Below are 14,673 nucleotides of genomic sequence, written 5' to 3' on the forward strand. Positions count from 1 at the left end.
TTTGAAAAGGAAACAAGCTATTGAAATATATCAAGCGATTTCCTTTACTTGAAACACTAGCTGCCTTCTGCGCATTGTGAGCAAAACAAAAATAAACGCCTTTTATCCACCCAGCTTTTGCTGCGGGTAGGCAGCACCAAGACGGACTAACCATTATGTGGTCAGGGAATCACAGCCTCGGAACAGTGTGGCATCCTACCCAAACAACTATTTTGGGGAATGGAATAATACTCTTAGGAGACACCCTTACGATTATCCACTAGTGAGCGTTTTGGCTGCGGCAGTGAGGAGCAAGAGAAGGAGCAGACAAAAAAGAAGACGAGATGGCCAAAGCGCTGTCGCGCTCGCAGGGGGTAGAGAGTCTTGAAATAGAAGGCAGGTAGAAAACAAAGCTAAAAAGAGATCCTGGTCCAGTTAAATGGCAGCTTGATTCCAGCACCAAATTACACAGCCACTGAAAAATCCTTGCAGCCCAACTCGTCCTAGCTTTATTTTTGCTAGCCTGTTCTGTTACCCAGTGGGAGCTAAATAATAACATCTATTTTTGTGGAAAACAACACAGTTTTTCAGCTCAGTGTGTTGTTTTTATTTCACAGCAGAACACTGCAATTTATAAACAGCAAAACCTATGGAAAATTCTCTAAATGAAGGACTTTATGGTATGTTATCATTTAACCCCTATTTTTCACTTTCATTGGATTTATTGGTGTTCCCAGTTGCAATGTTAAATGACTCTGAAAGTAGAGCAATTAATCCAAAATCCTCTTTGTTTTAATCTAACACTGTCAACTAGTTTTAGGTTTGCAGTCAAGAGAAAAAAAATGTTTGTTAAGCTCTACGGCACTAGCTAATGTCTAAAGACAATCCTCGGGAAAGGTGCAAAGATGTTTTATCACAGCACTATAGATGGGACAGAGATTTATTATAGTACCTAGTACCATTCCAGCAGATGCCTTTTGAATTACAATGAGATTATTAAAACTTTACAAATCATTATATTAAAACCTGACAAGAGTACTTGGGGAACTGGAGCATCTTGATGTCACTGCTAATGATGCATTACCCGTGATAAGGTTTCAGGAAAATTCCTAAGTAAAAACTGGTTATAAAAGTATAAAATATATTAATATTTATTTCAGTACCTGCTATAAGTTCAAGGATAATAGGTTTATATGCATCAGAACAGCTGAACGATCGTATTTATGTCAGCATTAGAAAGATGTTCATCTGCTGCAAAGTTTAATTAATTTTCACAGATAGTTAATTTTCTGTTTCATTATCAGCTCCCTAAATTTGAAAGACAAATAATTTATAAACAAATAGAAACTTCAGAGAGGAGTATTTTTAGAGCAAACACAAGATAAATAGCAGGAGTGAAGCATCAACGCTGCCTTCGAAGTACTAATATGAATGATATATTGTAGTAGGTTTTGATTGATAACTTACGCATTCTAGAGCACTGACTGAAAAGAAACAAATTGTTTACTGTTAACCCCAACCCATTTTCAGGTAACAAATGACTCCGATCTTTACCAATCAAATAACGGCTGTGATGCCCTTAAACATCAGTGAATGAGGAATGTGCAGGCACGCTGCGTCCTTCCAGGGGTGCCCTGATCCCTTAAGGACAATAATCCTGCCCTTCTCCCCTTCCCAGCAAGAAGAAAGTTTAAGCAGCTACTTACCGTGATGTACGACGCCCTTCAACCCATGGATAATGGGATCCAGTGCTGAATTGTCCCTCTGACTGACCTACATGCAAAGGATACAGGATTGGTTACATCTATTCTGGCATCAGGCAGAACAGTCTCAGTTTAATCTTCTAAAGAGAAAAAAAAAAGATGTTATCTAACAAGCTGCTTAGTTCTCACAGTTACAATGGCTCTTCACCAAAAGCCAAAGATACATGGCATAATAAAATAAAGTAAGGAAGGTTAAATCCAAAGAAAGTGTCCTCTGAATTCATTAAAACATTAGGCATATTATCAGCCCAGCAAAGCATAAAAACAAAGCGCTGATTTTTCTCCATCTACTTCTGCTTTCATAGAGGAAAACTGCTGTGATAAACAGAAGTTATCTCAGATCAGTTCATCCCTTACTGATACGGGAATAAATCTGGTGCTGCCACTGAAATCAGTGAAGCTGGACCCCTTTCAGCCGTAATGGAGTTGGGCCTTGGCATCTCTTTGCTATTCATATTTTTACCTTTATTTTAATTTAGTGCCACTTGGACAAGGGGGAGGGAAAAAAAAGCTTTGTGAGAGGATCTAGAAGAAATCTCTGATTTTCGACAATGCAACTGCCTGCACTGCCAGACCAAAAACTGGTATCCTGCAGTACTTCTGCCATCACCCAGCTATCGCCTGTGTCCTCTGCAATGGTGACACCCAGCACCAGTGAGAGGAGGGGAAGGACACAGGGAGGATTAACCCTGTTGAGCTCCACAACTTCCAAATTAAACCCATCACTTCAGTCACTTGTAACACAGCCAAGGAATTTACAACAAATAATGAAATTTTTTTTTAACTTTTTGCCTCTTCAGAGGTATTGAAGGAATAATTCACAATTTCTGTGAACGTGTTCCATTATTTAAGATACTTGCCAATTTAGTTTTGGGAAATAAATACTGGCACATACCTCACTCGTGTGGTACGTCTTTTTTTTTTTTTTTTTTTTTTTTTTGCCACCAGTCAGTATCAGAAGCCTGAGCAGTGTTGATCATTTTTGGATGGACTGCCCTCAACAGGCAAATACATTGAACGCAAAAGAGCTCCTCTGTACTTTGCTGCCTGCCCATGATCTTGATGTCATGAGGAAAACTAGAGTTTAATCACTTTATGGCCATGTATTAACATATGAGGAAAGGAGTGGGGACCAAAGAAGTCGTCCCTGAGAAAGGACCTCATACACAGCGGGGAACACACTCGTGTGAAGCGCAGAACCAGCTTGGAGCACCCTCTCAGGAAGACGACATCGTTGACTGCAGCACATCCGAAAAACTGTTATTGTAAAAAAACACGAATTTTAATGGCCTGAGAACTGGAATCCACTGGCCCGAGTTTCACAAGCACAAGCCTGTCTCTTCTCGTCCTTCCTCCCCATGACTAATCAGGAATCTCAGAAACCTCATTATCTTCTTAGCCAACTGCACTGAAAAAACCCACAACAAAACACCTTTCTTTTTTCTGTTTATTTGGCCTCTGAACTACTCCGCTGCATTCAGGACACATTTTCGTGCTCTTGTCTAGAGACAAAATGGTTTGTTTTGGGTTGGTGTTTTAAATGGAAATGGAAGATCCTTTCCTCACCACAGTACTCCAGAACTTGCAACGATCAGGTAGGGCAAGATATGCCATAAAATTTTGAAAGTAGCAACGGCAGCTTTGAAATATATATGGCTTAGATGTTACTGGCAATAATATTATTAGCCCTGAAGGCTGTAAGCTCTTTGAAGCATGAACTTTTATATGCCCAAAGGGGTGATTTGTACACTTTGGATTCTGTATAAATAATAATCACAGTACACTGAACCCAATGACCCACTTTGTAGGTTCTGTCTGGCTTCTGGCAAATCAACAGCAAATACTAAAAATGCAGAGCCGTTCCTGCATCTTTTCCATTTATTCAGGTTTCTCCAAGCCATGGCTACCTCTAAACCCCCCCCCCCCCCAAATCATTAAAAAAGCTACCAGCAATTTAGTACAAGACTGTAAGAAAAACTTGCACTGGACTTTAACAATGTTTTACTTATTGCTGCTTAACCATAAATTGTAAAGAGTTTTATTTTGTTTGCTTTGTTTTTATTTCTGGTGACAGCTGCAATCAGTTTGCAGAAAGCAAACAGATGGAAAAAATCCTAAAGGTTAAAACTCTTCCTTTTGGGATTTTCTGTCAAAGTAGATCAATTCTTAACCTCCGCCTTGGCAGCACCCCTTTAATCTGCTGAGGTGGTATGCCTATATAGATCCAGCTACGCAATCTTTTTGATAGCATATTCTGCACATGTGCTGTGTTCTTCAATAGCACGAAATCAACAGCCACGTATTTCTTTGGGGGCTGGAAAGCAAATGCTCCATGCATCTGTAATCATGTTTTCTCTGAGGGTACAGGGAGTGGGATCTCATGTTTCTGCAAAAATCACATGCAAACAAGTACCACTTGCGGAGATGTCAGTTCAGACCTGTATGGGATACAGTATCATTTTCCTTCCAGATGCTTTTCCCCTTTTTTCCTTACATCCGCACACTGTTCTCCCACACCTCACTACAACTGGTTCAGGATCTTGGCAATACCATTAGAAAAGTGCCCAAAAGTTTTCTCATTTCATGGAATGGTTCAGGCTTCAGAGCAAAACTTTTCTTACATCTTTTTTTCTTCAAGTTCTTAAAAAGCCGCTTGAATTTTTTTTTTTCCCCACTTCTCTGTATCCTTTTTCTGCCTGTGTTCGTGGAGAAAACGAGGTTTCTGAAACCCAAAATGTCAAGTTCTATCCGCATTGCTGTACATCTCTGGTTTAACTGGCCTGGAGCTACCATGCTGGTTGAGATCAGAGATTCACCCATACAAGAGTCCTGTCTCTGACAACAGCTGATGCTTAAAAGGCGGCCAAAAAAAGAAGGAAAAAAAGGACAAAAATCTCTAGAATAAGAAGTGTCCTTCTGACCTCCTTTATGATTCCATGCCACGAAGCTTAAGCTTATATCCTACAAACTGTTTTTATCTTTCTCTGTTATATAATCTGTATTACAGCAGTGTATTTTTTATTATCTTATGAATTTATCCTGAAGGAAAACAGCAAGGGATTCTTCGGATTGACTCTACATGCCATATTTCTGATGATGCCTTGGCTGCAGAGTTAGAGAAAGACCATACATCCGTAACTGGCTCTCGGCACTTAGGCTTCGCCCAACGCACGCCTGCCAAAGCTGAGCAAAGCTTTGCTTTTCCTGCGAGAAGAGAGCAATGAGTTTCCCCCTCCTCCTTCAAGAGGCTAACACAGAAGAAACATCGCGAATGAAAATTTCTCAAGCACAGGAATTTCATGCACAAACACAAACCTGCTATGCTGCTGGTCATGAGTGCTCTGTACAGCAAGAATTAATGGGACAGATGGAAAACCATCCTGAAATTGCCCTAAAATACCCACAGTACCACCACTACAAATGTTGTTTCCTGAACAAGATGCTTTTGCTCAAGACTGGCTAACACTCTATAGGTCTGCAGTAAACAGGATAAATAATGCTTGAGTGCATCATTTATAATTGAAAAATGCCTGTAATCCTCTTCAGCAGAGATAAATAGGTAACTATCATGCTAAGCGCAAGGGAAAAATAAACACAGAGATATCATTAAGCAGTTTCCTGTGTTAACAGAGCTCTCACCATAGGGTAAATATGGGATGAACATGACGTGAGGAAGCAAAATCTCTTTGTTTATCATACCCTTTGGGTGACTTCGATACCTAGTGCACATGCCATTCCAAATAGAACGAATGGCTTGACGTTACCGCAATGAATAAAACAAGCATTTGTAGGAAAAGGTAACACACAAGTGACCCCATTCTGCAGTCATGAACCGGAGATGTTCAAGTGAAGTCATGGTGGAAATCATTACCCTAGACAGGTTGCATTTACTTACAGCTCCTGCATCTAATGTGGGGACTGAGAAACGATTCATTCCTCAGTGAACAACAAGGCTGATCAGTCGTGAACTCTATTGACAACGGCATTAACACCTTTCAATGGCACATCTTGTTGTCCCCTTGCTTGAAAGTGTTGCTCCTACAGCCTTACCCTCACAGTCGACAGGGTAGGAGGCAGGCCAGGGAGCTAAACACCGTCTCATAATAATGCCATTAATAGTCCAAAGAGGAAAGTTCCGGCGAAGGAGCAGAGCAGGAGTGTGACGAGAGGACACACACACCAGGCTGATCATGCTGGTACAGGCACCAAGCCACAGCATGTAAAAATAGACTTTACTGGGCAAGGTACTACTCTACAGAAAGCCCCTGCGTTACACCAGTACTAAGCCCAGCATGTCCTAGCGAGTTTCCAAAAAACCTAACCAGTTCTCGTTCTCTACCATTCATTGTACATGAAGCAGCTGAAGCGCTCTGCTCGTCTATTATATAGGACAAACCCAGAACCTCCTAAAGTGTCTGATTTTACAAAAATCAGCAGAGGTGTAAAGTGTTAAAATTTATACCACATGCTATATAATTTAAACCATATGCTAAAGTCATACAAGTAAACCGTGACCTGTCTTTCTGCTGGAAACAGTTCAACAAAGCAAGAAAAACCAAAAAGGTCCTAGGCAAAAATTTTGAGCTTACAATGCTTATTTTAGGAACAATAACAAATAACACCAGAAAAACAGGGGAACCCCCAAATACACATCCAGGCATCACAGAGGCCACACAGCAACACCAGACCTTACCTCGGAGACCCCTGCCCAAAGGGCCAGATTCCCCTCGTTTCCCATTGCTCTGGGCAGCCTCTCCGAAAGCCAGGTTATCCTCCCACCAACCAAGACTAGAAGGGCTGGGGGAAGCACCACAAACTCGCTAATGATCCCTGGTACCAGTCACCTTGTCAAGAGTAGGTGAATAGTAATAGCTTGAACAGCTCAGGAGTAAGGAATACACTTTCCTTTTAAATGCACAGTTAAATAGATCTGTTACATTGAAGAAAAGGGCGTGGGTAAAAAAGAACCGAAGAAAACCCACCTATTGGGAGTGACAGGAAATACAAATTTCTCTCTCATTTCCACCTTAAAAAAAATTTTGGCATTTAGACTTATTAAACTGTCATAAATTTGCAGCAACTGCTTTCAAGCTCATTAAATGGGCTCACAGACAGTATTGCACAGCATCTCAAAACGAAGGAGAATGCCACAGTCGGCTATATTGAAAGGTAAAATGACATGCATTTTGTGCTAGTCAGAGGAAAATGAATGGCAACAATTTTGTGATACAGTACCTGAGCCTTTCCCCTCCGAATAGTGATATAATTTACTTTTCTCTCCCACTGCAACATTTGGCCCTTGACTTGGAAACTAAATCTTCAATCTATCAAGCCTTACCCATCTGCTAAGTAAAATGGCCAAGACAATCTGCATGCCTTGAATTCGATATAGCCAGCTGCTCCCAGAGAGCTGTGGCATTAACATCCAGAGACCATCCTCTTGTGCTATAAAGGACGGTGTCTGCCAAGGATGAATGACTACATACTTAACCGTGGCAGCCGAAGCCAGTGACAATGGCTGACACAGAGAGATGCCAATGTGTCAAATTCTACTTTCAATTACAACGGTGAAAGTCAGGGGTAATATTCCCCCAACCACGCGCCTTCAGCTCCCATTCAGCTTGTGGTTTAAGATCTACAGCTCACCAGCCAAATACTCCAGTCTCCAAACACTCTGTACAAACAACTAAGAAGAAAAAGAAAACTATTATAAATTAACTAGGTTGCAGAGATTAAATTGTCCTGCAGGGTTTCAGGACAATCAACATGGTTAAACAATTTATTCTCTTATCAGCTCAGTAGCGTTGGACAGACGCCAGTCCTCAACCTGCTCGGGAAAGAACCTGATTTTCACTGTTTTAGAACAGAAATAAGAAGAATCCCATTAACGCGAACATTATGCCACACAATATGTATTTTAACATCACAGCAACAGCATTTCAAAGAATCCAAGATAATCACAGTCGAAAGAAACGTACTTTTCTCAGCAAAGGGAAAGTACTCGGCATATTGCTTGTGAAACTCTTCAAATTCATGTCTTTGGGGCCAAATTAGTTTAGAGCTAGCTTACAGCTTGGGTAGGTCCCACTCCTAACCCTTCTGAACAATGACGCTTTAACCCTGCATTGGTCTGCAGCACTGAGAAAGGATATACATTCTGGCTTTGTGCACTCTTGCTCTGCACAAAGCTTCTTGTCTCACCTCTCCCTCCTCTCCCTTTTGAAGTCCATATTGCAAAAGCTGGTTGTGAATAAATATCTCATTTCTTAAACATTTCTGAATAAAACGAAGTGAAAGATTTCAGCCAGATCTGAAACGCAGATGAACAGATACGAAAAGTTTACCTATGCTTTGCTCTGAAATACTGTAGGAAGTATTTATTTAGACCTTTTCGGGAGAACTGATGGGTGAGAAGGGATACTGGTCGACACTACAGCACACTGAGCTATCTGTGAAGGCAAGAAAATGCCTACAGAGCTCCCAACACAACGATAAGCTAGATTTGGTGCTCTAAGTTTTTCACCTTCACAAGCACTAAATGATCCAAGAATGATATATTCCTGCTCCTCCACAGATGATATTTTCTTCCATCTCCCCCATATATGCTATAATTGCACATCTTCCGTATGAGCTGATGCAAAAGGACAAATCTGGCCAAGAGCCTGCAGCCTGACAGAGGTGAGCTGGGAGATGGGAAGCATTTGCCGTGTAATGAATGGACTGCCCAAAGTAAGTATCCTGCAGAATATATTTGTAAGGGAAAACAAGAAATGGAAACAGTCCCCTTAATACTTCGAGTTGCTGCTCATGTGTAAAATCAGAGAGAATAACAGGTACCCAGGCAAGATGTGACACTGAACCTTATGCTGGCACACACACTATTTCACACAGATACTGCCATGACCTTTGATTTTTAAAAAAATGTGCATTAGAGCTGAGATCGCCTTTGCCTACGGCACCTGGTTTCAGGTTCAGTGATTTGAAGGCAAATTCTGTTGAGTTAAATCTGGGTTTTGGCCTTCAGGTGTTAATAATCTTCCTGTGAGTGAAAATACACTGAAGTCAGAGAGGTGCATGCGCTGGCGGAGGGGATGTTCCTAGATGTCTCATTCACTATGTTGTTTGAAAAGGGGAAAAAAAAGTTAATGAATCTTCCAATGATTATTTTAAATAGAGTAATGGGTGTGCATTGATCCTTCTAGCTAATTCCACTTTGAATAATAGATCATTCTGACTGAAAGCTTGCTAGCGATGTATTAACTTCATATTTCAGCACAGCTTTGGAGGGTATCTACAGTGAGATATTAACTAGCAGTGCCAAAACCTGCACTTTTTCCTTTTTTTTTTTCTTTTTGATGTCCAAAATGGTTTTAAAAGCTATTGAACTGACTTTGGGGTCGGGCATTCTGGCTGCCCCTTGTCTTTGGTAGAGTGTAATGCAGCTGCTCGCAACCGCAGCTCCTCTCAGCCTCAGCTCACCCCCTCTGGACCCGTTAGTTACAGACATCCTGGGACAAGGGTGGGACAAGCTAGGCTATAGATCAGCAACTTCCACTTTCATTATGTCCAGTAGGGATCCTTGAAAATACAAGAAGCATAAACAATCACTTTTACACCAAAGGCTGGCTGAAATATCAGTGTCGGATCTTAATACGCATATATCTGAGGAAAAACAAAAGGTACCTGCAGCCCAAAAGCACCATCTGATTAGCGGCAACAGAATATCTAAGATACAAAGCTCTGTAAAAGACAAAAATGTAATTGCAACACAGAGGAGAGGCAGCTTCGGTGGCAGATTCTCAAAGCCAGGAAAGCTTGATTGATAGACTGTACCATCTGCAGCTGCGCAGAAAAAGGCTAGAGTAGCTGCAAGTTTATTTAAAGCAATTTTGGTGCACTGAGCCTACTTGTTCTCCTTTGAGAAAATAATATGATTTCTTCATAGAGCATGTAGTCTACTTATTTAAGCAGCACTGTGCAAGATCTCTCAATCCTACCAGCAGTTCAGCTGGAAAAATGACACACCAGGGGGTAACATTTTATCAGGATGGAGGCTATTTTATAAAAACTGCCATCAGTTATAAACTGTTCTCACCATCTGAGTTTTTTAAAAAAATATATAAATAAAAAATAAAAAAAGGAGTTGGGTCTCTCTTAGAGTTTCCACAATCTGTCCAATTTACGGGAGTTTTTAGGTAAAAATAACCATTTTGACCTAAGTAGGGAGGAAAATGAAATGGTATAATGAAAAAAATATAATGAGCACTACAGCCAGATCATCCCACAGCACCCACTCTTTGATATACAGCTTCACACATTTGGAGAGGCTAAACTCAAAACTGTGAAACCAAGAATGGAAGTTAGCTTTCATTTTCTTCTGCTCCTGACGAATTTGGTACAAACGCGTGCAACTGAGAAAAAAATTTCTTCAGCTTTTTTTTATTAAAAAACCCCCCACAATCCAACAGTGAAATCTGTGGCTAAACAAGAAAATAAAATGTGCTGGGCAAAACGCGAAGGGTGAAAGGGAACAGCTCAGATGGGCTTCAGGAACCCCAGCATTTTGCAGGGGTCTTAAATTTAATTGCTCCAGCTAAGCTTGCCTAGGATGCAGCAGAGTTTTCCAACCTTTTTCCTCTCTTCCAGCCAACACAAATGATTTTGGTGAGAGAGGTCACGACAATCACCCCTTTAAAATGAAGAAAAGGAGTCATCTCAGCTTCCCAACATCTTTCATTCATTCCACATGAAAAGTTTTCCTTTTTTTCTCTCCCAGCATTGCCCTCGGCTCACTTCCCCACAACAGCAGCAGCTCCCTCCAGCCCGCCAGTACGAGATGACTCAAGCCGGCATCTATGAGTCACAAACACAAAGGATGCAGAAATGTCAATTAAGTTACACAGCCACTTCCCCAATGACAACCACACCTCAGTTCACAATTAAATTAGAAATCCAGTGAAAACAAACTGTTGAAGGGCAGAATTTTTATCTCCTGCTTTGAAACATCAAACTCCAAAGTAGTTTGGCTTGCCGTTCCTTTTACCTCATTTTTAAGGAGGTTGGTATGAACTGACCTAGTGAAACTGCTGCAGGAGTTTTTGCTACAGCAAATTCCCCATGTCTAATGCAGCAGCCGCGGGCTGGAAGGGCTCTTGGGCTTCCAGGCATCTTTGCAGTATGAGAACCCAATGTTAGACCAGTGGCATTCATCAACAGCCTTCTGGCACAAGAGGACAAGCCTGTCAACTATGATACGTTTTTGTATTTGTAATTCTCTTTCAAGCAAGTTCTTCCATTTTTACTTATCTTTTGTAAATTTTCGGTTTCATTTAAGCTCTTGCAGATGTGTGCAGTTTTGCAAAATGCTATGAACTTGCACAGTTCAGTGCTCGTGGTACCTAAGGCAGAAAGCACCCACTAATCCTCAGAGTTTCCTCACTTCTGCCTCCACTCTCATTTCTGAGTTTCCTCCCTCTTCCATCGCCCACTTGCCACATCCTCCTCGCTCTCTCTTCCCACCCAGTGAGCTGTTTCTGTCTCCTCCAACGCTACAGCATCCTCTCTTCCCAAACTGTTCCACATACCCCCTTGCACAACTCCACCATCTCCTCCTCTCCACTCCCTGCCTCCTGCATCACCAAGGAAGTCCCTGTGCCCTTCCACTCCCACCTGGATGTCCTTCATGGAGACAGGGAAAGAAGTAGCCTCAGCTACTGAGTGGGCTCATCCACAGGAAACTTGGACGCCAGCAGCCAGGGTGCCAAGGACTCCATAGCTAGTGGGCACAAAGTGCAGGTGCACCAAGAGCCAGGTCCTTCAGCCAGGGTGGGTACCAGCAGCCGGGCAGTCACAGCAGTGGAACTCCGAGAAGCAGGTAAAATGAGGTAATCCTCATCTCAATTTCCTTCAAGCCACTGAGTTAAGAGTGGCAGGATGTGGCCTGCAATTTTCTTCTCAGCTGCTTCTAAGCTACTCAAGTTCCTGCAGCAACAAAAGTACAAAGTACAAACCTCCCTATTTCACCTGGTGTAACACTACACACAACGGTGAGGATCATATGTCAAGCTGTTTATTTTTCACGTGGTTAGAATGACCCAATAACTCAAGTAGTTCCTTACAAAAACATTTCAACGGGTATCATGGCTAGTGTTTAGAGGAAATGGGGACATTATTGTGCAGAAAAAAAGCACTTAGAATACAAGTGCATTAAAAGCCCAGGAAAACTTCAGTTTGTGGCAGCAGTCTCTTCCTCTTGAAATACAAAGAAATACAAAAACTAACATGACATGTACGCTTGTTTCAAGATGTTCTACATTTCAGCAGTGGCAAAGTGAATGCTATTCAATCACTGCGAGTAGGTGATAGTCTTAAAGCCACAGAACTCCTCAGGATGCTCTAGCCTTCATGCCTCCGCTCCGCGGGCTTCTTACAGCTTTCCGGTGCTCCTGTGGAGCGTGACCCATCTATGGAGGGAGTTTTCAAGCTCTGTCTCTGGTCAGGAAGCCCTCCTCCTACACAGGATGTAACTGCAAAATTGCAGAGTCTCAAAATCTCAGGGAAAGATATGAGAGAAGAAATAAAATGCAACTGAATCTGATTTAAAACAAAACTTAAAACACGGTTAGAACAAAAGGTGCTCTTTGAACAAGTCTAGTCTGACCCAGAGCAGTGAAGATGCTTCCTGCAGATGGGTGCACGCAGGAATGCTCTCAGGAAGAGTCTTCCATCTCCTCTTCTCTCACACACTCTCTGAAGCTGGTTGCCAGAGAACCTGCCTATTAATTTGAGGTATTTACTTCCTTCTTTTTAACCTCTTCTGTTCACGCCTCAGCACTTTAACTCCTAGGTGGCCACAGATCACCTACACTGGTTATGATCCTATCACCAACGCTGCGGTCAGTCAGCTGCACCACCCAGGCTCCTGGCACATGCTTTGCCATGACCCCAGCTTTGGTATCCACCTCTAGAAAAGTTTCCTAATCTCTCTTCTCAAAACCTGGCAGGCTGCACGGTCCTTTGATGGCAACCCCCTCATATGACCACCTATGACTGACACCAAAACCTATGTTAGGCTTTCCCCTGCCAAATGCTTGAGCTGGTACGGAGTGAGCTGAAAAGCCAACGCTCTGTAAGGGCAATCCTCAGAGGGACACGTTCACTGCCAGGTTGCACAGGCAATTCTCCCCAAAATGCCTGAGACCCAGCACAGTTTGAATCCCAGCCCAGCTGTAACAAGCATATGAGGAGCACTGCGCTGATGGCTGCTGGGGGGATGAGAGGGTTTCCAGAGCTAACGGCAGCAAGCACCAGTGCTTGAAAGCTTGATGCTGCAGCATCCCTGTAACCCCAGCACACTGCATTTGCAGCTCTGTCTACACAGATTTAAGGGGAGCAGCAAACGTTTTAATACATGACATGATAAGGAAGACTTAAAAAATCTTCTATTTTTAGGGGTAAAACACCAGTCATATGCCTCAGATGGAACACAATCAGTAATGAAGGAAGAAAGAGGGTATTTTCTAAAAGGTAGGCATAGGCTGGGCACTTACGACATAAACGCAGCATTAAAAAAAATTGCTTCTGATACAAGAACAGCTGACAGAGATAATCTCCATAGCTCAGCATGAATTTATATAGCCTTTCAGCAACTCTATTAGACAGGTGTGGTAGCAGCCAGCTGTACTGCATGCACAGACCAAGTTTCTCCAAAACCCGAGCCCATATGGCCCCGCAGCACACCGAGGTGGTGCCACCTGCCTGAGCATCACCCCCCTCTCCCACCACCATCTGTCCGCAGAGAGCTATCAGTATCCATCTGAGGGGCAGGGCAGAGCAGGTCTAGAGAACAAGCAAGTTCAGACTCAAAAATTATGGCTGTTTCCATCCACAACACGGGGACCACCAAACAGCTCTACCTAGACAGGTTTAAAAGCCAGCTTTACTTCTGGCCTTTAATTCTCTGCCCAAGTTCTGAGAAGAGACAAGTCTAGCCATAAGGTGGGGTGGGCCGCGTGCTATTAGAGAAGGTAAGCCTATTAGCTGAAATATAATAAATCTCTGTAGATATCTGGAATAGCAGAAGGCAACAGTTTGCTTAGCCATATCACTGGTAATGAGTTGGCAAGAGGAAAGCATTCCAAAATGTTAACCTAAAGTTTAATTTGACTGGTATGTACTTTGGGAGAGAGTACTTAACAAGACCGGTTCATTCAAGATGGGGAACTATCTGTCTGCTCATGTCTTCCACGAAATGCAGCAGGATATAAAAGCACGTGTTTTTAGCAGTTTGGAATACAAACTGCAGGGGGAAAAAAAAAAATCTTTGAAAAGTGACTGATGTAGTCTAGCCATGTTTCACACAAGAGCATTTCAAACTATGTTAGATGTTTTTATAGGATTTAGATATGATAAATAAGGTTTGCCAGGTGGCAAGGTAGGCAGGGGGGAGGAAGGAGTAAGAAAACAATTTTATGTTGACTGCTTCTAATACACAGGCATGTGCATAATGCCATACAAACCACAGATAAAATACACACAAAAAATTACTAGCTTAGCTGTTAGGGTTATGGAGCTTTGCTTTCTAATCAACTCTTACCCATACAGCTGTTTTTAAATATTGATCTGGTAGCACGATCCTGAGGGAAAATAAATATCAAAAGGGGTGATTTAATTCAATCATCCTGATTCCTGCATAACATGATCCTATTTCTTCAAAAACCCAGACAGCAGTAACTTAAGTGAAGCTTACAGATCAGCTAATATATTTACAGCCTTAAAATAACATGAGACAGACTATAAAATACACTGAGATCCAAAGTTAATCTGGTTTAGCAATATTCTTGCAGCAAGTAAAGATGAATTTTATGCTGAAAAAAATCCATTTTATCAGCAGCAAGACTGAGCTTTCTAATAACCAAGCTACTTTCTAATG

At 42.0% G+C, this 14,673-nt stretch overlaps 1 protein-coding gene across 2 annotated transcripts in view; it reads right to left on the reverse strand.

Annotated features, from left to right (window-relative positions):
- Positions 1 to 14,673, reverse strand: part of PTPRG (protein tyrosine phosphatase receptor type G) — a 408,891-nt gene that overhangs the window by 111,245 nt on the left and 282,973 nt on the right. For both annotated transcript variants that reach the window (XM_054838538.1, XM_054838537.1), the window contains exon 6: positions 1,686 to 1,752. In XM_054838538.1, coding sequence (XP_054694513.1) covers positions 1,686 to 1,752 — 67 coding nt within the window. The remainder of the gene's footprint in view (positions 1 to 1,685; positions 1,753 to 14,673) is intronic.

The sequence above is a fragment of the Grus americana genome, chromosome 11 (assembly GCF_028858705.1).
Source record: "Grus americana isolate bGruAme1 chromosome 11, bGruAme1.mat, whole genome shotgun sequence".
NCBI classification, from domain to species: domain Eukaryota; kingdom Metazoa; phylum Chordata; class Aves; order Gruiformes; family Gruidae; genus Grus; species Grus americana.